The 24,595-nt window shown below is 37.0% G+C and overlaps 2 protein-coding genes and 1 long non-coding RNA gene across 4 annotated transcripts; 1 reads left to right on the top strand and 2 right to left on the bottom strand.

Annotated features, from left to right (window-relative positions):
- Positions 1–6,631: 6,631 nt before the first annotated feature.
- Positions 6,632–7,225, bottom strand: LOC129739160 (MICOS complex subunit Mic10-like). Its single transcript, XM_055730572.1, has 2 exons — positions 6,990–7,225; positions 6,632–6,826 (listed from the first exon to the last, which is right to left on the bottom strand). The coding sequence occupies exons 1-2, from the start codon at positions 7,063–7,065 to the stop codon at positions 6,693–6,695; spliced, it is 210 nt and encodes a 69-aa protein (XP_055586547.1). The 5' UTR covers positions 7,066–7,225; the 3' UTR covers positions 6,632–6,692.
- A 1,674-nt stretch (positions 7,226–8,899) lies between these two features.
- Positions 8,900–16,456, bottom strand: LOC129738607 (dnaJ homolog subfamily C member 16). 2 transcript variants are annotated; one of them, XM_055729838.1, is made up of 6 exons: positions 15,987–16,456; positions 14,535–15,903; positions 14,239–14,470; positions 14,005–14,179; positions 13,727–13,946; positions 8,900–10,411 (listed from the first exon to the last, which is right to left on the bottom strand). In XM_055729838.1, the coding sequence occupies exons 1-6, from the start codon at positions 16,208–16,210 to the stop codon at positions 10,178–10,180; spliced, it is 2,454 nt and encodes an 817-aa protein (XP_055585813.1). In that variant the 5' UTR covers positions 16,211–16,456; the 3' UTR covers positions 8,900–10,177. The 2 variants fall into 2 exon arrangements, with proteins under 2 accessions (XP_055585813.1, XP_055585814.1); XM_055729839.1 differs by having other exon boundaries at positions 13,727–13,931; positions 15,987–16,455.
- A 6,914-nt stretch (positions 16,457–23,370) lies between these two features.
- LOC129739609 (uncharacterized) lies at positions 23,371–24,089 on the top strand. Its single transcript, XR_008735911.1, has 2 exons — positions 23,371–23,947; positions 24,023–24,089. It is a non-coding gene; the product is annotated as an uncharacterized LOC129739609 (long non-coding RNA).
- The last annotated feature ends 506 nt before the right edge of the window (positions 24,090–24,595 follow it).

Below are 24,595 nucleotides of genomic sequence, written 5' to 3'. Positions count from 1 at the left end.
GTTGTTACCCTGTCCTGATAAAGTGGAGACTATCCGTGCAGCAAAAGCTCCGAAAAATGTTTCGGAGTTGAAGGCTTTTTTAGGTTTATTGACATTTTATTCTAAATTCATTCCTAATTTATCATCTCGTATTCACGTTTTATATTCGCTTTTAAAGAAAGATACTAAGTTTGTTTGGAATGGCGAATGTGAAAAGGTTTTTTTTGACTGTAAACAATATCTTCTTAACCCAAATCTTTTAGTTTATTTCGATCCAGCAAAACCCATAGTCCTAGTGACAGATGCCTGTTCTTATGGTCTTGGCGGTGTGATTTCTCATGTTATAAATGGAGAAGAAAGGCCTATAAGTTTTGCTTCATATTCTTTGAATGCGGCTCAGAAAAATTATCCGATTTTACATTTAGAAGCACTAGCTATTGTAACAACAGTTAAAAAATTTCACAAATTTTTGTACGGCCAAAAATTTACCATATTTACAGATCACAAACCTTTAATTGGTATTTTAGGTAAACACGGGAGAAATTCAATATCCGTAACAAGGTTACAAAGATACATTCTTGAATTAGCTATTTATGATTTTGATATTTTTTACCGTCCATCAGGAAAACTTGGAAATGCAGATTTTTGCTCTAGGTATCCGGTACAAAATTCTGTTCCAAAAGATTTGGATAGGGAATACGTAAAAAATTTGAATTTCACTTCCGAGTTTCCTCTTGATTATAAACAAATTGCAATTGAATCAAAATCTGACAGTTTCATTTCTAAAATTTTGGAATTTTTACGTAGAGGTTGGCCAGAACGTTTAGAAAAGCAGTTTAGGGATGTTTATTCATCACATCAAAACTTGGAAGAAGTTGATGGTTGTTTGTTATTTTGTGATCGTGTGATAATTCCAGATTCCATGAAAATGTTAATTTTAAAAATGCTCCATGCAAACCACTCTGGTATTACAAAAATAAAACAACTTGCCAGAAGAACCGTTTATTGGTTCGGCTTGAATACAGACATTGAAGAATTTGTCAAATCTTGTAGAATTTGTACAGAAATGAATTCTGTAACTAAGCCTCATCAATATTCCCAGTGGATCCCTACTGTAAAACCTTTTAGCAGAATCCATGCAGATTTTTTCCATCTCGATAGAAAAACCTTTTTAATAATTGTTGATAGTTATAGCAAATGGATCGAGATGGAATACATGAAGTATGGGACTGACGCTAAAAAAGTAGTTAAAATTTTTTTAAACTTATTTGCAAGGTATGGTCTTCCTGATGTTTTAATGACGGACGGAGGTCCGCCTTTTAATTCAGAGTATTTTGTAAATTTTTTCCAAAAACAAGGAATTTTGGTAATGAAAAGTCCACCGTACCATCCGGAGAGCAATGGCCAGGCAGAGAGGATGGTGAGGTTGGTAAAAGACGTATTTAAAAAATTTCTTTTGGATCCTGAAATAAAAAGGCTTGATATAGAAGAGCAAATTTCTTACTTTCTGTTTAATTATAGAAACACTTGTTTGGGAACAGATGGCATTTTTCCTTCTGAAATTTTGTTTTCCTACAAACCGAAGAATTTGTTAGATTTAATAAATCCGAAGAAAAGTTTTAAACATAATTTAAAAGAACCATATGATGATACATCACATGACTACCAACCTGAGGAGGGAGAGCCTAGTACCTCTGACAACGGTTTTAAAAACTTGACTAAAGGAGATCTGATATATTATAAAAATAATCATAAAACAGGTTTACCTAAATGGATTCAAGCAAAGTTTTTAAAAAATATTTCTAAAACCATTTCACAGATACTACTTGGAGGAAGGATAGTTCTGGCACATCGACGGCAATTGAAGTTGGCACCCACGTCTCGCCGAAAACCTTCAATACATCTAGTTTACCACCAAGATTATCACCAACTACCACATCAGAATGATTTTTACAACAACAGCAAACGGAAGAGGGAAGAAGATGCAGAGGACCCACAAACAGTTTCGGATTCGAGCTCCGATTTTTACGGGTTTCCCGCAGATTCTTACATTTACTCGGACGTCGACCAACCAGAAGAAGCAGGATCAATTTTTGAAGCCAGTCCGAATGAGAAGATTGAAAATCATCGTAAATCATCGAGAAGATTAAAAAGACGTCGAAAGTCTGATTTCGTTTATTACTAAAGTTAATTGAAACCTCAAAAGTTCATTCGATTTATTTTTCTTTTTGCAATTTTTGTAAGATTGCTTTCATATTTAAAGTTTTGCATTTTCGAATGTTCTATAAAAAGTTATTTTAGTTATCAACAATGTTCTCAGATAGGGTGAAGGAGTTGAAGTATCCACTTTTATCGTGTAAGCGATGTTCGAATAGATCGGTTTCAAATGATATGCCCTTTCGAAAGGGTTCTATGTTTTTCGATGTCAAAAATGATAGGAGAGTGAGAGAGGATTAGAATTGTACAATTGGAGGACTGAATACATTTTTTTTTGGTTTGGCATTTCAACGAGACAACATCTCTTTTATTTTGCTCCTGATCAACCACCACCCGTTTTCCAGACTATTTCAGTTGGATCTCTTCCTGTATCTGCCGGATCGTAATTTTTGGGTTTTTCTTCACCTCAAGAATGATTTTCTTGTCCGTACTGGCATCTTTCTTGGGTTTCCGTCCTTTTTCCGGGCGATCCACCACCGATCCGAACGTTTTCATCTTCTTCGCGATTTTTGATACCGCTGTCTTGCACTTCCCGGTGCGTTTGACCGTTATTCACATTACGAACAACCAGTTTTCGGATGGACAACGGAGTGGAACCAGAAATTTATGCTTTCTCCATATTTTACAACTTATTCGAATGTAGACACCTGTTTGAATACTCCAGAGCCATGCCAGTTGTTTATGAAACGTTGATTTTTGAGTTGGACACTTTATTTTGACCAAGGGGCTGAAAGAGAAGGAAGTTTCCGAACTGACATTTCAGTACCGCACTGACGTTTTGGTACCAAAATGCCATTGAAATCAAAGGGAAACTGACGTTGTGGTTCCAAAAAGTCGGTACGGTCCGTTTGTATGTGATTTGACAGTTGCTTCAGTCCTTTGATTTTGACCATTTTTTTTTTTTGAATATTAACTGTATTTTTTTCTATCAGAAAAACTTTCTTTTTTACCAGCGCAACATTAACAAAAATTGAAAAGAACATAATAAACAATATTTTAAAAATGATTACGATGTGTTTTCATTGAATTTTAACCAGAAGAATAAAAAAAATGATAAAAAATTAATTTGGACACTTTATTTTGCCCCTCACTGTAAGTCCATAAGACATGCAACCTGAAACATGAAACATGAGGCCGTGAGACGCTGAAACATGATGGCCTACGAAAGCCTATGAAACGTCGTGAGACGTGAGACCCGAGTGTGACATGAGAAGCGAACAGTAAGACGAAGTGGAAAAGGAAACCTGAAAAAACTAGACGGAAGACGAGAGAAGCGAGAAATGAGACGTATGACGTGAGAAATGAAACATGAGAAGAGCGAAGTGAGACGTGAGAAAATTGAGATGAGATTTGAAAAGTGAGACGTTAGATGTGAGACATGAAACGTGAAAACTGAGATATGCGGAATGAAACGTGAGAAATTCGAAGTCAAAAATGAGACATGTGAGATGTGAGACAAGACATGAGAAGTGAGACGTAAAATGTGAAAAGTGAGAAATTATACGTGAAAATGAATAAGAGAGACGTGAACAATGAGAAGTGATACGTGACAGGAGAGGTAAATGAAAAGGTAAAACATTGCGCAAAACCTCAATCAACAGAACCGTGAAAACGTAGGGCTAAAATTGTTTTAAAGTTTCGAACGCTATATCTGGGATCTCAAACAAAGTTAGTATTTATGGAAAATTAATTGCTGTTATTGTTCAAACAAGTATAAAGCAGGGGGCTGCAATGATATAGGATTTGTCTATGTATCGTGTGACCAAAATCTATTCGCTAAGAAAACACGGTGTGCCAAAATACGTTATTATAAATAAAAAATGACCACCAAAACGGCAACCGACATTCGAAAGATATAGTATTCAGGCATCTATCCTGAAAATTTGGAAATGTTTCATCGGGCTTTTTTGAAATTAGAGCGATTTTAAATTTTAAGTCAATTTACATTAGATTTCCAATGGGGTTTTTCGACCTTATGTTCTATGACCATGGATTTTTCTGACTACTCATATTTTATGACAATCACCCAGTTCAATGACTTTATAGAAAATTTTATGCCCGACAACTTTGTGGAAGACTGGAAAAAGATTTGAGTTGATACTGAAAAGTTATTGGCAATATTCTAAAACTTCATTAGACTGATTGAAATTTTTCCATGTTTCTCAAGTTTTTTTTCGATTCCGCTTCACTAAAAACCGAATATCTTTCCAGGCGTAGTTTTTATCGTTTTGGGCCTTCAACCATTTTTTTCGTGCTTAGAATGTGCTTAGTCGAACTAGGTAAATAGCGTAATATTGGCTTTAAAATAGTCATTTTTGATTACCTTCTTGGATTCAACAATAAAAATAAACGATATTTTTAATTTGAAATTAAAAATCAACACAGATGACCACTGTTATAGTCCACTACAGCATTTAAGAGATGATCATAGTACAACTTCGATGTATCGGGGGTTTGATATCGTTTCCACGTTTCTGAAAAATCATGATGAACATTCTCCGAGGCTTGCTCTCCGAATACACCCAGCGATTTTCCGGTATATTCGCAAAAATCTTTTGCATGGAATCGTAGAATGTGGAATTTGGAAGAGTTTGGCCTTTTTTAATTGTCCCCAAAGTCCTCAAGTTTCCGTTACGAGTCATCAAATATTGCTTACTGACATCGCAATATGGGCATGGATGTGCTGACGAATGAGCCATTCTGCCCGGTATAATATTTATGACTTTTAAATCTCCTGCAACATATCCATCGAAGTCTTGCAACTGTAGCCATTCCAAATTGGAGCTATATTCTCATATTTTTCTTCCAGTTTTGGGGCAAGAGCAAGAATCAAAAGCCTAATAGTTGATTAAATAATTTGACGTTATTATACTATAAGCCTAATGTTCATAACTATTTCTAAAACACCTTCGAACACCGCCATCCTTAAAACGTTCAGCTTTGGACTGCTGTCCCAGTGAAATCACCGACAAAGTAATTTTAAAAGAACAACCTCCACCGTCCATTCAAAATTTAAAAATAAGTTCTTTATCAGTCATATTTCGAGAGTCTCGAATCTTTTGAATAATTTCTTTTACATCGACACAGTATACTACAGGTGCTTCTTTGATGCTTTCGTTTCCTCCCATATCACCCAACTTCTTGATTTCGAAGAAATCCTTTAGTTGCCGGTTATATGAGCCTAACTTTTCTTTAAGATTAGGCTCAAAATTTATACCCATTTTACGGAAGTTTCGTGTAATACTAAGGGTTTTCCTCACGCTTAAGTTGTTGTTGACTTTCATTTCGAACACATTCGGGGCAGATAAAGGAGCAGTTGGTTTCAAAGAGCTGTGAGCTCGTATGATGACTATTACCCATAGATTTACTATTACATACACATTTGTGCTGAAAATTCTATCCCAAACAACTTTACCGAAGACCCAAAAACGATTCTTACTACGCCTGGAAAGATATTCGCTTTTTAGTGAAACGGAATTGAAAAAAAACTTAAGAAACATGGAAAAATTTCAATCAGTCTAATGAAGTTTTAGAATATTACCAATAACTTTTTAGGATCAACTCAAATCTATTTCCAGTCTTCCACAAAGTTGTCGGGCATAAAATTTTCTATAAAGTCATTGAACTGGGTGATTGTCATAAAATATGAGTAGTCAGAAAAATCCATGGTCATAGAACATAAGGTCGAAAAACCCCATTGGAAATCTAATGCAAATTGACTTAAAATTTAAAATCGCTCTAATTTCAAAAAAGCCCGATGAAACATTTCCAAATTTTCAGGATAGATGCCTGAATACTATATCTTTCGAATGTCGATTGCCGTTTTGGTGGTCATTTTTTATTTTTAATAACGTATTTTGGCACACCGTGAAAAATGTTAGTGAATCTCGTTTTTATGCTTTTTTGCCTTAAGAGCGTTGGAGATAAAAGCTCAAATCTGAAAAAAAAACTTAAATCTCAGAAAAAAAGCTTAAATCTGACAAAAAAAAAGCTTGAATCTGATGGATGTTCTCTACGCGGGTTGGGTAGAATTGCATGGACCTGGTAATAAGTTGCAATCTTTGAACTAAAATGTGTGGTAAAGTACCAAATTTATGATCAAAAGCTTACAATATTCCGACTACGCGACAATTTTGTTTGGAAATCTAACAGTATTTTAGCATAATATTTGAAATTCGGGGAGCAGTTTTTGAAATGCAATTGTAAAATTTTGTGTAAACTATGATTAAAATTTTCCTAGATTTCACAGAATTTAAGAATTTCTATCATGTTATTATTTTTAAGCTCATAAAAATGTTATGATGTTGTATTTTTACATAGATGTTTAACATTCCGAAAGCACTTGACTTTCTACTAACTACTCCAAACTTAGATTAACTGAGTTCTTAAAAATAGAGTAAAATGATTTTTCGAAACAAATAAATTCAAGCAGTGGTTTTTAACATTGTAGACCATTTTTATAATTTCCATTAATCATTTTATACTACCTACACATCTCACTTTCCATTCAGGGAACGTTCGCAGTTGGTGTAGGCCACCCCGATGCCGAAACCGGAACCCATGATGATGGGCCAAGCCCGCCGCTTGAAGAATAGAACCGAAAACACCGTACCCAGGGCCAAACCGCCACCTTGAAGAGGACAAAAAAAAAAGACCATTCAAATTACACCTGCGGCCCAAGTAAACAATAGCTGCTGATGCAGCCTCTTTCTATTTATAACATTATGTAATGGAACTATGTACGAGACGACGGCATTGTATCGCGATTTAGCGATAGGAAGAGCTATGCTTACCGAATTTGATCAGCGTATCGGTGAGGCAGCGATCGATCTTTTTACCGTACTGGTCCTCGGCGAAGGTTTGGGCCATTTTTCCGGGCGATTGCTGGGGCCGTGAATGTTGTCAGGCGTTCGGTTAAAACCTGCAATTTTGTGCAAATCCTTTCGCACTCGAGAAAACAAAATACCAACACTTGCGCGAATTGATCGGAAAATCGATTTGCCGTCAGCAGCAGCGCGTGTTTTTCTTTTGTTTGATTTTGACAGCTTTTTGATGATTGCGAGAGGGTGGCTCACATCTTCAGAAAATGCTCACGACAAGGTGCGAGATTTCATTTTTGGTTTATTTCTCTGAAAAATTTAATTTTTGATTTTTGAAACTTACACATTCGACGGTATCCTGCCTGACCCTATCCCTGTAACTGCTGGAGTGAGACAATAATCTTATCGTCGATTCTTAATCGCAAAGACTGGATTGATTGACTGTAAACCAAACCGAGGATAACCGTGGAATCCTTCAACAATGGGGCAACTAAACGACCTTGACCTGGAAGACAATGATTTTTTGCACGCCCGAAGACAACCGAATATGCAGAGCTAACTCGACGACTTCACCGAAAGCTCCAATGCAGCAGGTCTTAAAGTCATTGTCAAAGACAAAATCGATGGGAATCAACACAGAAAATCCTTCCAACTTCGTGGTAGCTGGGCTACAAGTTGAGAATGTGACATGCTTTGAGAATCATAGTAGCCAGATAACGCCACGCCAAATCTATCTACGAACGAAAATTAGAATCTTTAACTCGAACGTCAAATCCGTATTGTTTTCGGGTGCGAAATTTGGTGCAAATATGCGGTGACGACGTAAAAACTGTAAGTATTTGTGAATCGCTGCCTGAGGTATATCATCATGGCCTGGCAACTGGATCTCAAACGTGGTACTACAAAGCCGATGTCACTGACTGGAATCCAAATGGGCATTGAAGAGGCGGGCCAAGAAGCGAAGGCTATACCCGTGATGGGAAACCATACTCGCGCAAAGCGCCCCACGCCATACTCGTTTGCCGCTACTCGTGACTCGAGGCTTACATTCGACCTTTTGCCACAATTTGAGACGTTGATGAGGCGCCTCTATTCGTGACTCGAGACCCACTTACACTAAGCCCTCTTGACCCAACTCAAAACGAGAACAACTCGCTTCTCCTCGTGTCTTGAGGGCCCTCTTACATTCCATCTCTTGACCCAATTCGAGACAAGCAGCTACTCACCTCTCCTCGAGTCTTAAGATACCCACCTTCTCCTAATAAGACTTGAGGTCTAGGCGCCACATGTTTCCGGCACATGTCTTCTCTACCCGACGTGTGATAATCGTATCCGCTAATCGGCGCTAGGAACCTCCCAAAAAACAGAACACTTTTGGTCACTCCCGCATATCGGGTTCGCGAGTTCCCAATACACGTCACGACCCCTCCCTCTACTTGAAACTGAGCACTGGTACCAAGGCACCCAGTCCCACCACGTTTGTGTGCCACACTTGCTACGCAGGCTGTCGGCAAGCTGACTGTACCAAGTGTGACTTGAAGTTCTCTTGGCCGTACACATGCAGGTGGCAAGTCTGCAGACACGTTTCCACTCTGCACCGCGGGGAGGTGGAACTACTTACACTTTCCGTTTTCTTGCACGCCCCAAGGAGGTTACTAAAACTCGTCGCTCGAATACTCCAGGTCTTCAGGTTGAGGTTACACTCTGGTAACTGCTGGACAATGAAGCAGCGAAACGGTCTAGACCTGGCTGGTATAATTGTTCTACTCGTCCAAAGAAACCCGGATATGCAAAGCAAACTCGACGACTTCACCGAAAGTTTCAAGGCAGCATTTTCTATGGACCCGTTCTTTTGTTCTAGATCGAAAAAAATGCGCAAACCCTTTAAATTGAAACGTTTCATATTATTTTTCTAGATATTTCGCCGACGTCGCCAAACGCAGAAGGTTTCCGATCATCGGTTTAAGGTTTTTGTTTGTTTGTTATTTGAAAAATTTTCTATAAGATTTCCTAATCTTGGGTGCTTGTAGTATTTTCTGTATAGTAGTAGCTATTAATTTCCTCCCAACGATAGTTCGGACAGCTTTCTTTTTCCGACTACAACACTTACGGTTTTTCTTTCGATCTGACCTATCATATGGGCATGCCTTGAGGATTGGTGACGTATTCTTATAGGAGGAGGACTTCATTGTAATCAGCAGCTCGCGAAAGAGGAGGGGCAATATTTTAAACTACCTTTTGTTTGCTATATAATACTATTGCACGATTTTGGTTTTCTTGACTTATTTTCGAGGCGGCATTAGTTAAGGTTGAGAGAGAATGTTTCTGATGTGTGTTTTTTCATAGTTTCCGTTGCTTGTTTTTTGCTGCAACGTCTGTCAGTGCTAGCGCAGTGCATTGGAAATCTTGCTTTTGGTTTAATCTCAAACAAGCGGTAATGGATTATTATTAGTTTAATTTTCCCGTTTTAAGATTTTTTCTCGGAGAAACGTGGAAAAGTTTTGTGAAACAGTTTCGACTTGGTGAGCCACCTTATCGACTTCACCTATCATAGTAAAAAGAAAAGGCTTGAAAAAGTTAGAAAAAAAATTTAGTTATAAAAACTTCTTACCGATATTTTTGAATTGTTTGAAACTGTTGCTTGCTTGCTTTAGTTTAAAATAGCAATTCTATCGTTTATATTGGTTCATTTTGTTTCTCCACCCTTCCTTCACACAGAATTATTACTAGTTTGATTTAACACTATGTATTTTAACTTTCATTGATGAAAGAATAACCTATAAGTTATTTCTATCGACTAGATTTCCCAACGCTTCAAATCAACCAGCGTTGATTGTTTTTATTTAAACATCTTTCAAATAAATAAGATTAGAATAACTTATTAAACTAAGCTTGATTGCGTTAGACAAAAAGACAAAAACATCAACATACTTCAACAAATCATGTAGAGAATAAACTGGGAAATAATCAGTTTAGTTCACTTGTGGTGTATGTCTTTCGAGGAATCTCAGCTCTTAGCTTCAACGGTTGCCGGGGTCAAGCGATATTGACCCGAGCCCTTGCGAAAGATGACCTCGTCTTTGGCTTTAAATTGGGGCAGCTATTTAAATAGTAACTGAAAAACCTACCTGTGAGTGACTGGGTTTGAGTGGGTGTCCTTATTATTTGGAGGTGAAATCGGGCCAGTAGTTGATGTAGTAGCGATGGGTCGTTCCCTCGAACAACCGATCCAGCCAGTTCGGCAGCCCGTCCAGCAGGTTCTCTTCCAGCAGAATCTTCGGCTCCGAGATGTCCGAGGTGCTGGTTTCGGAATCGGAGCTGTCCATACCGAGGAAGGCGCCGGCCTCCGGATCCGAGGGCATGGTGCTCAGCTGCCGGGTCATTTTCATCATGCGCTGCAAAGAATAATTTAGCAAGCGTATTAGAGGGTTTACTGCAATTTTGGTTGAGCGTAGAGGTCGAGCCAGAAACTGACTTTGGATCGATCCTTCGGAAAAGCCACTGGTCGAAACAAAATAACATGGATGTGACCAATGTTCCGAAAATCTCTCAATTCTCATGAGAGACACTGAGAAGAGACACTGAGAGAGTAGCTGAGTACTTGAGACCTTTAAAGTCTCACCACAAGTATGAGTCCAGGTTAGGGTTATACCGCGCACTAAGATCGCGTTGCTTTTGAATTGTGGTGTCATATGAGGCCCAAGACCTTCCATTAGCTTGTGAAGTTTGGTTGACTATCTCGCTCTCTCCTTTCCTCATCTTTGCTGATTCGTATTAGATCACGTATAATTTGCGACATTTCGTTGACAATAGCACGTCACGACTGTTCGTCGCGACACATTTCACATACAACATTTTCAACGTTGAAATTTTGAAGTTGTTGACGCCTTGAAATGAACCTGGGGCAGAAAAAGATAGCATGTTCTGCCGATTCCTCCGTATCTACGCATTCCGGGCAATAAGGCGAGCTGATAAGCTTGAACCGATGAAGGTATTGCTTGAAGCACCCATGACCCGAAAGGAACTGCGTCAGGTAGAAGTTGACCTCCCCATACTTCCGATTTACTTACTAGACCTCCACTGTTGACGATCTGGAGCCAGCGTCTTCACCTGGTTCCAGTCAAGATTCTCGTCGACAGTTCGGATTTCAGCGGCTAGGCTTCGCCGCGACGAGTTTCTGGGTGACAGCCAGATTTTTCGGAGACTCCCAAACGCAAATCGGGCCTTTCTGATCCGGGTTTCGATGTCTTTCCTGGTACCACCATCAGGCGTTATCTGGCTACCAAGCTACTGGAAGCATTCCACTTTCTCAACTTGTTGCCCAGCTACCATGCAACTGGAGGGATTTCCTGTGTTGATCTTCATCGACTCGGTCTTTCAGCGGCATTCTTGCATTGATCCTTGCACTACTGACGCGGCGAGAAATGTCATAAAGTAATCGGATATCTCCATTGGCGGCGACTCTTTCTCCCTTTTCGGCTAGGGAGTGTGTCCAGGCTCTCTTGTCTCGTCTACAAGCTCGTTTAACTGTCTTTTCCATCTCCGCATATCGTAAGCGGGCGGCTGCTTTGGCTGACCCGGTACATGCCTGCTCAATTCCGACTTTCGCCTTTCTCCGATCATCGACCATCCTCCAAGTTTCATCCGACATCCATTCACTTCTTCTTCCACAAACTTTACCGAGAGTACCATGGCTCGTCGTGATAAAGGCATTCTTGATTCCACATCACTGTTCTTCGACTGTTCCGTCTGTCGGCAACTCCGAGGCTCGGAGCTGTTCTAGCTGTTCAACGTATGCCCTTTTCACCTCTGGATTCTCCAACCGGCGGACGTCGTATCGACACCCGACTTTCTCCTCGCGCCGTTTGACACGCTCAACTCTCAGCCGTATTTCGCCAAGGACAAGGTGATGGTCAGATGCAATGTCTGCGCTTCTTTTGTTGCGGACATCAAGGAGGCTCCTTCTCCATTTTTGGCTGATGCAGATTTGGTCAATTTGATTTTCTGTTCCCAAGTCCCTTATGTGATACCCAAGTGACCTTATGTGCTGGTCGATGGGGGAAGAGCGATCCACCGATTACCATGTTGTTGTTGCCACAAAATTCTACAAACAGCTCTCGGTTTTCGCTCATCTGTCCTAGGCCATGGCGCCCCATGATGCGCTCAAGATCCTGATTGCCGGAGCCAATCTTTGCGTTGAAGTCGCCTAAATGGATTTGAATGTCACCCTTCGGAATTTTCTCTACCACGCTGTTCAGTTGACTGTAAAACTGCTCTTTCTCCTGCAAATCGGCAACGTTAGTTGGCGCATAGCACTGGACCATTGTAAGGTTTCTAATCCGTGTTCTAAATCTGGCTACCCAGTCTGAAAGTCGCGGTATTAGCCTATGCGTCCATTTTGCGTTGTTTGATGCTTCAGGCCGTTCCTCCGTATCGTAGTTTCGACAGTTCTACGCTCGCAAGAAGACGTCTCTTGCTGACCATTCCTCCAAGATATTTCAGCTGCTGTTTCGAAGATGTCGTGTGTCCTCCAACAGTAATCTTCATGTGCGGCACAGTTTTTTTGTTGGTCATGAGCAGGACTTCGGTTTTATAGTGAGCTATCTGAAGCTTATCTCCCTCCATCCAGATGCTAACCCTTTCTATGGACACCGTTGCAAGGTCTTTCACATCCTCGATTGTCTCGCCAGAGTCCGCTTTTTTCTATATGCGCGCTTACTTGCTTACTCTGTCACCATTCGGATGGCGTCCACCGTAGATCTCCCTTTCCGAAAACCGAACTGTCTTTCCGACAGTCCACTTCAGCCTTCTGTGTAGATACTTAGTCTGTTGAATATTATCCTCTCCAGTAGCTTTCCAAGGTTGTTCAACAGACATATGGGTCTGTACGATGATGGATGCCCTGAGGGTTCCCCAGGTTTCGGTAGTGGGAAAAGATCCTGAATGGTCTGTACCGCCAACTTCAGCACTGTATTTGGAATTTCATCCAGGCCTTATTTATCGCAAGTTTCTTAGCGATAGCCACAAGTTCCTCGTTCGTTACTGGCTCGATGACTTGGGCTTCCGCGTCGTGCGGGGTAAGTGACCAGACCACTGCGTCGGGCCATTCTGCGAGAAAAGATGTGCAACGATCTCTTTCAGTTTTTTCGAACACTTTTCGATCGGCGTCCTTGAGCCACCGAATCTCGCCAGTGCAATTCTATAGGCTTGGCCCCATGGGTTATCATCTACGCTCTGTTACAGTTTTCTTTGCTTGTTTTAATAGCTCGCTTATGTGCCACCCTGGCTGCTCGGAATGGCACCTCTCGTTTCTCTATCGGCTTCGTTTCTCGCGCGTTGAGCTCGTCATCTGGCTTTTAGGCAGCTAGTACGAAGCTCAGCAATTTCTGAGGTCCACCAGTAAGCTGGTCGTCGTCGGTGTATTCCATCTGGGCATGATCAAGTTGCACACCGCTACCATCATTTTCGTCAGCTGCTCTGCATTATGGACCTGCGATGCTTCCTGCATGTTTCTAGCTTCGGTGCACACTTTCTTATCGAAAACTTTGATCTTCCATCTCCGTTCATGGACTGGCAGTTGCCTTACAGCCACCGGATTTCGGTCCTTTGGGTTCGAAACAGGCGACGTCGTCAGACATCTGATTTTGTTACAAAGCCTGTTCTCACCAAAGTCTTAAACCTGCTGAAAATGTATAAAAAATTAAACTCACCTTCGCACCCCGGTTCGATTCCGGGTGTTTGGCGTGGTACATGCAGAAGTACTTGCGGTGCCCATTCAGGGCGATCACCGTCCCAATACAGTTGCGGGGGTTGATTTTCATCTCCCGCGATTCGGACAGCGACAGCCGAAGCAGCTCCGCGTACCACCCGATACCCTTCTCGATGAGCATGTGCGCAAACATCAGCGTTTTGTTCCTGCAAGAATTCAAACTTGTGCCGTTTATTATTGGTGAAAACTTGGAAAAGGGGTTACGTTTTGAAAACATACTTTCGATACGGCCAAACGGCCCGATGGAAGGCCGGAATCAGCTTGTTCCTCGATTGCATATCGGTCAGCAGGACAATCGTTCTGCAGCCGGGTTTCAGCAGCCGGACTAGTCCGTTGTACTTTTCCGCTCGCAGCTCGTGGAGCCGCAGTTCCGGAACGTAGTTGGCCGGCTTACCTGTTTGAAAATAAAAGGATAAAATAACGACAACCGCAATACAATTGGTATGAAATTACCATTTTTGCCGTCCGCCGATTTGTTCTGGGACTTTTGGATGTTTTCCTCCTCGACCCGTACCAGATAGGCCATCAGATAGCCGATCGCCAGGATGAAGGCTATGGTGCCGACCACCGAGAGGGCCGGAAGGATGTGCTCCTGTCCCAGGTTTTCAGTCATGTACTCGAACGCCATCAACACCTTGTTCAAAATTCGAATAACCAGACCTTGGGCGTGTTCGTCCAGCAGATCCTAATGTGAAATAGGAAAAAAATCCGTTAAAACTCGGAAGAAACCAAAGAGTTAGGAAACCCACCTTGACTTCCGCCTCGTAGCTCAGCACCTCCGAAGGTCGCAGCAGCCGCTGGATGACCGAGTCCAGCTTTTGTTTGGTGTTGTTGTAGCTGCCATCGTGGGTTTCATTTTCGACGGCGCCCTTCTCCGGGACCGGTAGGGTCGCCTCGTGAACCCATTCGTATTTGATGTGGTTTGTGTCCCGGCGCCAGATAATGACCACTTTTAGGATGGTTTCCTCCAGCTTGCTGTGCTCGGCTAGGGCTGAGATGAACTCGGTCTGTTTCTCCTGGTAGATGTAGGCGAAACGAACTTTCTCGGGGCTGTAGTTGGACTCTAAAGCTATCCGGCGCATGGCTTGACGAGCGTGGTCATGGTTCGGGGTGTTTTCGGTAATAAGAACCACGCAAAGTCGCTTCCGAGGACGATTCCACTCGGCCGGACAAACTCCTTCCAGCATTGCTTGGGAAGAAAGTCGCGGCAAGGCTAAATACTTGTTGACGGCTATAACGTTATTTAAAGTTGACGTTGGAATGTCCGACATAGAAATTGAAGCCACTGGCCGGTTGGAGTCTTCGTTGAAAATCAGCAGCGTGTCCAGTGAAGGGTGCAGTTTGTAGCGTTCTTGAATGTGCTGCGATTTCTGTGAGTTCAGTTGGACAAATCCGAATGCAACCCTTTCGCGGAAGTGATAGGCTGTGATAAGATACCTGAGGCGTGGTTGAGCACGTGGTTCCATGACTAGAGCTCGTACCCGGTTATCGATCCAGCCCTCGAGGAATCCATCCACGGTGGAATCATCGATAGTTGGAAGCAGCTTGTAGGGCAATTTTTGCCGGATGAATTCCACCACCCTCTGTGTGTTGTAAACACTGTCTTTGTACACGTAATTATGACCTCCCAGAACCAGTATCACGCATGGTAGCGAATGGACACCCACCTTCCGCACCAGTTGATTCTCATGACCCGCATTAATAGTGGCAAATGTCACCCCGAACGGTTCCAGAGTATCGATCATCTTCTTGAACGAATTCGCTGCCTTCATACACGAGAAGCACCAGTCCGAATAGAACATCAGAATCTGGGGCGTGTGGTGGCTCTTAGGTACGATATTCGTTTCATAGTACTTGGACGTTATCGACAACCGATGGAACAGACTTATGTCCTGATCGTGAAAATTAAAGTTGTGCCCGAAAAACTGCTCAAACGGATCCGGAAACCGCCCATAGTTACTGTAATCCGGACGCTCTTTATACAGATGAGCATCCTCATTCGTTATCCCGTACAAATCGTAGGCCTTCCGACGGTCCGAATCTGCCAGCAGTTCGTACGCCTTCTTGATTTCCACAAACTTAGTCTCCGCATCCGGATGATCCGATTTGTCGGGATGCCTAAAACCAAAAACAAAACGTTGAATTAAAACTGAACAAAACACTACTAAAAAAAACCAATCGATTATTCCCCCCTCCCTTACCATTCCTTGGCCAGCTGTTTGTAGGCCCTTCGGATTTCCTGCAGCGTTGCCTGTTTCTGGATCCCTAGAATTTTATACGGATCGGTATTCGCGGTGGCTGCTGCCGCAACCGCTGAAACCAGAACCAGCCCCAGCAACGTCAATCCGATCAGGTTGCGCAAATTCGTCCCTCCCATTATCGCTGCTGCTGGTCCGTTCTTCGAGGACGATGATGGAATTTTCATGATCCCTCCGTTTTTTCTTCTATTTCATTCGTTTTTGCACTCGAGAAAATAAGCTAAACCGTACCGAAACCGCAAATGAAAACTGTATTTTACCACGCCATTGTTAAACTGCTACCGTAATTAACTATTTTTGAGACTTAAAACTACCAAAATCAATGAAAATTTTACGTTTTTCGATAAATTTTCGTGCCTTGATTGGCAGAAATTTTCTTTCAGAACACGAATGACAGCTTTTTTCCAAGCTCCCTTCAGAAACGACACATTTACAGTGCAGAACAAAAGTTTAAAAAATTGAAAATATTTTGCAACTGGGCTCACATCTTTAATTATCCCTATAGGAAATCGAGGGGAGAAATAATTAAATGTGCACAACTATGTGGAGCAAAACAAAGTAACTATAAATAAATGAGGAATCCAAACCAAATTTACAGGAAAAAAATCTTAATTTAATGAGCTTCTACATAAGAAGATCACAAAACAACAAGAATGTAAACAAAAATATTAACAATGACAAAAGAAATGTTACAATCATATTATTATTAATAAATAGTGAATTAAATTACAAAACTGGTAGGAATAAAAAAATTAAAAAAATAACATAAAAAACAAAAATTACAGTAAGAATGGAAATGTCAAAAATTATTAAAAGTTGCAAAAACTAAGAGACAAAAAAAAAGAAATGCAAAAAGACTTCTAAATGTTGGTCTTATTGCATTTTTGTTACAACCTAACTATGAAAATATCAAAAATGACAAAAAATATACCAAAATCACAGAAAAAATTAAAATAATTAATGACAAAAACTAAAAAAGGTTCAAATCATAAAAATGAAAGTTGTGGCCTAAACGAAATGAATTTAAAAAAAACACGTGAGTAACAAAAGAGACATAAAAGATAAAAATTTAACAAAAATGACAAAAATATCAAAAATTGCTAATCGAAAAAATAACAAATAAAATATTCAAAAATGATAAAAAATACAAGAACACAAAAATGGCAAAAATATCAAAAATGATAACAATTACAAAAATGAAAAAAAAAATGGAACGAATGAGAAAACCACAAAAATACCCGCATACTAAAAAACTATATCTGAAACAGTCCATACTATACATCCACGGCTTCAGAAACAGTGATTGTCTCTGTAAACGTAGCTGTTCTATAAAACTTTACCTCGAGAACGATAAAAACAAAACATGAACGTTCACGTGAAAAAGTGATGGTATCTAGAAAGGTGAAAGAATGGTAATAACGATTTCCTTCTATATTTCTATAATCGTCAAAATGATCTCTAATCGTAACCCATATCGTCCATTTCTTCTGCCATATTTACGTCAAAAATGAACGAAACGCCGATCAGAGATGCCAGATGTCCATTTCTTCTGCCATATTTACGTCAAAAATGAACGAAACGCCGATCAGAGATGCCAGATGATTTCGCACAAAATTCGTACACATTTATGAAAATATGGAAAATATCCTTCCTAGAAAATGCACGTTATTCTACATTTTATTTAATTATTACAAAACAACAGTTTAAAAGAATCAATCATGCATCATGAAAATCATTTGAGCAAGTATTTTAATAGTCTAGTCGCAAATTCCAGTCATTACATTACATCTGACTTTAGGGGCCCCTTTTTGCTTGGTTTTGAAATATGAAAATATTTATAAGCATAATAGTTCATGTTTACTTATTTATTTTTATTCAATGAAATTAACATAAAATTATTTGATACTCTAAAATCCTAATTTGTGATGTTTTTCCTTTCTCGATTATAGTCGTTTACCATTTTTATGACATTCGCGACTTAATTTAAACTTTGCAGTTATTCAAAAGGTGGACAGTTATTCAAAAACTTACCCGGTACAACTTTGTTCGATGTTTAATCTTAGGCTGGATACGGACATCGACTTAGGAAGCCTGACTTGCCAATGAGCTATATCACAAGCCCATGTGTTTTTGAGAGTAAAATCTTAAAAAATATATTTCTTTTTTCGAAAGAGATAGAACTTATATGTTTATAAACCCGAATCACATGATTTTAATATCCGAAGTTTTGTTTAATTGAACCTGAATATTACTCTCAGAGAAATTATCAAACACTTAAAAAATATTTTTTTAACAAATATTTATGTATTTCTAAGTGTATCGGTATGGTTGGCACCACTGAACCGAACCGTCAACAATTTTTTGCTTCGGAATCGAGTTACGTTCCTCCAGCCGTCCGGTTTCGCGCGTTTAGATAATCGCAATTCAAAAAATAAACCTGCGCAACATTTATAAAACGCATCACGTAAGTTTAATACATTGTTATTGCTTTTAGTTTTTTCCACCGTTTTTCATTTTCAGGTAGTCATCGACTTCACATGAAATGGCGGCTGCAAAAATTTTAATCTGCTGTCTGGGGGAAACTATGAATTTCCGCAACAAAAACCATCAAATCCATCCAGCTGATCCTTTCTCGGTGTTTTTTACTAGACCAGTTGCTGTTTTACAACTCCCGCAGAATATTCAACTTTGGGCGAAGGAATCATGGGGCCACTACCACCAACTTTCTCTTCCGGAAGCGAATTAAACGGCCCTACATTTCCAATAGCCGTTCCAGGAGCAAGATAATATGGAAGGGGAGAAAAGTGAGACTGTGAAATTGTGAAACGAAGAAATAAATTGAAATTATTGCTTTCAAAACTACATTTTGTGTTTTCATTTCGAAAAAAGTAAACAAATAATCTGCATGTGTGGGTGCCTTGTTACAAACGGTTTGGAGAGAAGTCTGCATAACGTTGGAAGAACGATGTGTCAGACCCGTTCAAAACTGTTACTGTAAACATTACGTTACAAGAGAACTTTTAGAAAAAACTGTTTCCCATATAGTTTGATGAACGGGATACGTTTTCCATTAGCAGATTTTGGATCTTAACCGGACTGTTAGTAGAAAAGTTTTTCCATACAACTGTCTGAACGGTTTTTAACAGTTACATAACCTAACAACATATTTAAAATACAATCAATTTAGTTTTCACTATTCAAGGAATGTATTTAACGATTTCCATAATCGTTTGCTAAACGTTTTTTTACACTTTATCAAATCTTCGTTTGACTATTGAGGAAATTGTTTGGTAACAATCCTCAATTATGCGGGTAATCATAAAAAAAAGAAATGACAAAAATGACTATCGCAATTTTTGTAAATTTTGTCTTTTTTGTAACTTTTGTTATTTTTGTAACTTTTGAAATTTTTGTCGTTTTTGTCATTTTTATCATTTTTGTAATTTTTGTATTTTTCGTAATTTTTGTAATTTTTGTTATTTTTGTAATTTTTGTAATTTTTGTTACTTTTGTAATTTCTGTAATTTTTGTATTTTTTGTCAATTTTGTCATTTTTGTCATTTTTATCACTTTTGTCGTTTCTGTCATTTTTGCCATTTTTGATTTTTTTTTTGTCATTTTTGTCAATTTTGTCATTTTTGTCAATTTTGTTATTTTTGTAATTTTTGTCTTTTTTGTCATTTTTGTCATTTATGACATTTTTGTCATTTCTGTCATTATTGTCATTTTTGTTGATTTTGTAATTTTTGTCATTTTTTAATTTTTGTCATTTTTGTCAATTTTGTAATTTTTGTCATTTTTTGTAATTTTTGCAAATTTTGTCATTGTTATTTTTGTCATTTTTGTCATTTTTTGTCATTTATGCCATTTTGTCATTTTTGTCATTTTGACATTTTTGTCATTTTTGTCAATTTTGTCAATTTTGTCATTTGTCTTTTTTGTCTTTTTTGTCTTTTTTGTCTTTTTTGTCTTTTTTGTCTTTTTTGTCTTTTTGTCTTTTTTGTCTTTTTTGTCTTTTTTGTCTTTTTTGTCTTTTTTGTCTTTTTTGTCTTTTTGTCTTTTTTGTCTTTTTTTTTTGTCTTTTTTGTCTTTTTTGTCTTTTTTTGTCTTTTTTGTCTTTTTTGTCTTTTTTGTCTTTTTTGTCTTTTTTGTCTTTTTTGTCTTTTTGTCTTTTTTGTCTTTTTTGTCTTTTTTGTCTTTTTTGTCTTTTTTGTCTTTTTTGTCTTTTTTGTCTTTTTTGTCTTTTTTGTCTTTTTTGTCTTTTTTGTCTTTTTTGTCTTTTTTGTCTTTTTTGTCTTTTTGTCTTTTTGTCTTTTTTGTCTTTTTTGTCTTTTTTGTCTTTTTGTCTTTTTTGTCTTTTTTGTCTTTTTTGTCTTTTTTGTCTTTTTTGTCTTTTTTGTCTTTTTTGTCTTTTTTGTCTTTTTTGTCTTTTTTGTCTTTTTTGTCTTTTTTGTCTTTTTTGTCTTTTTTGTCTTTTTTGTCTTTTTTGTCTTTTTTGTCTTTTTGTCTTTTTTGTCTTTTTTGTCTTTTTTGTCTTTTTTGTCTTTTTTGTCTTTTTGTCTTTTTGTCTTTTTTGTCTTTTTTGTCTTTTTGTCTTTTTTGTCTTTTTTGTCTTTTTGTCTTTTTTGTCTTTTTGTCTTTTTTGTCTTTTTTGTCTTTTTTGTCTTTTTTGTCTTTTTGTCTTTTTTGTCTTTTTTGTCTTTTTTGTCTTTTTTGTCTTTTTTTGTCTTTTTTGTCTTTTTTGTCTTTTTTGTCTTTTTTGTCTTTTTTGTCTTTTTTGTCTTTTTTGTCTTTTTTGTCTTTTTTGTCTTTTTGTCTTTTTGTCTTTTTTTTGTTTTTTTGTCTTTTTTGTCTTTTTTGTCTTTTTTGTCTTTTTTGTCATTTTTTGTATTTTTGTCATTTTTGTCATTTTTGTCATTTTTGTCATTTTTGTCATTTTGGTCATTTTTGTCATTTTTGTCATTTTTGTCATTTTTGTCATTTTTGTCATTTTTGTCATTTTTGTCATTTTTGTCATTTTTGTCATTTTTGTCATTTTTGTCATTTTTGTCATTTTTGTCATTTTTGTCATTTTTGTCATTTTTGTCATTTTTGTCATTTTTGTCATTTTTGTCATTTTTGTCATTTTTGTCATTTTTGTCATTTTTGTCATTTTTGTCATTTTTGTCATTTTTGTCATTTTTGTCATTTTTGTCATTTTTGTCATTTTTGTCATTTTTGTCATTTTTGTCATTTTTGTCATTTTTGTCATTTTTGTTATTTTTGTCATTTTTGTCATTTTTGTCATTTTTGTCATTTTTGTCATTTTTGTCATTTTTGTCATTTTTGTCATTTTGTCATTTTTGTCATTTTTGTCATTTTTGTCATTTTTGTCATTTGTCATTTTTGTCATTTTTGTCATATTTTGTCATTTTTCGAAATTTTTGAAATATTTGTCATTTTTGAAAAAAAAAGGCAAAAAAGACAAAAAAGACAAAAAAGACAAAAAAGACAAAAAGACAAAAAAGACAAAGACAAAAAAGACAAAAAAGACAAAAAGACAAAAAAGACAAAAAAGACAAAAAAGACAAAAAAGACAAAAAAGACAAAAAAGACAAAAAGACAAAAAAGACAAAAAAGACAAAAAAGACAAAAAAGACAAAAAAGACAAAAAAGACAAAAAAGACAAAAAAGACAAAAAAGACAAAAAAGACAAAAAAGACAAAAAGACAAAAAAGACAAAAAAGACAAAAAAGACAAAAAAGACAAAAAAGACAAAAAAGACAAAATAGACAAAAAAGACAAAAAAGACAAAAAAGACAAAAAAGACAAAAAAGACAAAAAAGACAAAAAAGACAAAAAAGACAAAAAGACAAAAAAGACAAAAAAGACAAAAAAGACAAAAAAGACAAAAAAGACAAAAAAGACAAAAAAGACAAAAAAGACAAAAAGACAAAAAAGACAAAAAAGACAAAAAAGACAAAAAAGACAAAAAAGACAAAAAAGACAAAAAAGACAAAAAAGACAAAAAAGACAAAAAAGACAAAAAGACAAAAAAGACAAAAAAGACAAAAAAGACAAAAAAGACAAAAAAGACAAAAAAGACAAAAAAGACAAAAAAGACAAAAAAGACAAAAAAGACAAAAAAGACAAAAAAGACAAAAAAGACAAAAAAGACAAAAAAGACAAAAAAGACAAAAAAGACAAAAAAGACAAAAAAGACAAAAAAGACAAAAAAGACAAAAAAGACAAAAAAGACAAAAAAGACAAAAAAGACAAAAAAGACAAAAAAGACAAAAAAGACAAAAAAGACAAAAAAGACAAAAAAGACAAAAAAGACAAAAAAGACAAAAAAGACAAAAAAGACAAAAAAGACAAAAAAGACAAAAAAGACAAAAAAGACAAAAAAGACAAAAAAGACAAAAAAGACAAAAAAGACAAAAAAGACAAAAAAGACAAAAAAGACAAAAAAGACAAAAAAGACAAAAAAGACAAAAAAGACAAAAAAGACAAAAAAGACAAAAAAGACAAAAAAGACAAAAAAGACAAAAAAGACAAAAAAGACAAAAAAGACAAAAAAGACAAAAAAGACAAAAAAGACAAAAAAGACAAAAAAGACAAAAAAGACAAAAAAGACAAAAAAGACAAAAAAGACAAAAAAGACAAAAAAGACAAAAAAGACAAAAAAGACAAAAAAGACAAAAAAGACAAAAAAGACAAAAGAGACAAAAAAGACAAAAAAGACAAAAAAGACAAAAAAGACAAAAAAGACAAAAAAGACAAAAAAGACAAAAAAGACAAAAAAGACAAAAAAGACAAAAAAGACAAAAAAGACAAAAAAGACAAAAAAGACAAAAAAGACAAAAAAGACAAAAAAGACAAAAAAGACAAAAAAGACAAAAAAGACAAAAAAGACAAAAAGATAAAAAAAAAAGACAAAAAAGACAAAAAAGACTGTTCGCACAAAAATTATTCATCGACGTTTTGGGTGTACTCGCGCCACACCAAATTTCGCCACATCAATTGCGCGCACCCCCTTTGTTGAGCCTAAAATACTTTTGGTCATTTTCATCGTTTGGAGACCGAATATCCGCACAAAGCGGAGAAGAAAACACTCACTCGCTAGCTTACATTCAACGCGCGCAGTTATCCTTTTATCATTATTGCATCCCAGTCGGTTGAAATAAACCCAGTTATTTTAATTAGCGATATTCATATGTGTTTCAATATATGGGATTAAGTGGCAAAACAGTGAATTTTTAGTAAATCCGAAACACTTAGATTCCGTCGAAACATTTTGGTCCTTCGGAAAGCCGGATAACGGGACTCGCTAGTTCCGTACACTGAACCCAAAATCACACTTAAAATACACTTGACGTTTCACTTAAAAGTGGGAGTTCAGTGAATTTCTTCATTTCAAGTGGCTCATGTAGATTTCACTTACCCGTCACTTATGTTTCAAGTGACCGAATCAATGTTCACTAACTCATCACATAAGTTTTAAGTGACTGTCACTTGAAATTCCTCTGAAAATCCACTTACTTCGCCGCTCACTTCAATTTCATTACATTCTCACTTAAAATTCACTTGACCCGTCACTTAATTGTCAAATTCACTTGACCGGTCACTTAAAATTGAAATGAATGTACAGGTAGCGAATGACAGCCATGTTGTGAAGGATTGTTTTTATTATGGAAACATAACAGAATTGTGTATGAGCTGGTAGGTGCAGAAAAAGAGTCATCTATAAGTTTCATAACAATTATATACTTCCAGAGCCCGAAAAAAATATCCTGTGAGGCGGATAATACGTCGTAGTGCAACTATTCATCCGAATGAGGGGCCAAAATATGAATCGGCAGAAGTTGTAACTTCTACAGAGCAACTATGAATAAATTGGCCATGGTGGGAAATCTTTGTTGGATGTAAGTTGTGATAAATTTTCAATAATCAAAATATTTCAATTTAATGTTTATTTTTCTTTCTGTCCTTCAAAACAGGTTTCGGAAATGCTTCCCGATGGTATTTTTATTCTGAAATTTTCAAGAACAGTGCAAATAAAAGTAACCCAGAGAACCATTTGGTGGGTATTTCGAATTTGCAACGCAAATATACATGCAAATATACGTGTAAACATATCGTATATAATGTAGCAAAACCAGTATATACGTATAATTTTGGAGGCCATATAGGTACATTAGCAAACATATTCTTGTTTTGGATTGTATTAAATTACGATTTGCACGACTTGTCATGCGCATCATTTACGACTGCCCTGATTTTTTTTGGAATATACTATGAAAATTTACATCATCATATAAAATATTGAGGTTGTAATATACGACATTTTTCGTAACTATATGGAAAGTTTGACGACTTATTTGGTCGTCTTTTGCGACTTGAGTGCAGGGCTCTCATTTTCCGTCAGTTGAATAAAAATAAGATTATTATTTTTTTTCATACTTTAAACCAATTGGTTTATTCATCCATAAAAATAATAAAAATAAGATTATTTAAAAAAAATGCGTTTTTTGCTGTCAAATTCAAGTTTATATCGTACAAATTTATTATTT

Source organism: Uranotaenia lowii, chromosome 1, assembly GCF_029784155.1.
Source record: "Uranotaenia lowii strain MFRU-FL chromosome 1, ASM2978415v1, whole genome shotgun sequence".
Taxonomy (NCBI): Eukaryota; Metazoa; Arthropoda; class Insecta; order Diptera; family Culicidae; genus Uranotaenia; species Uranotaenia lowii.
The sequence above is the reverse complement of the archived record's forward strand: the minus strand, read 5'-3'. Positions and strand labels throughout refer to the sequence as shown.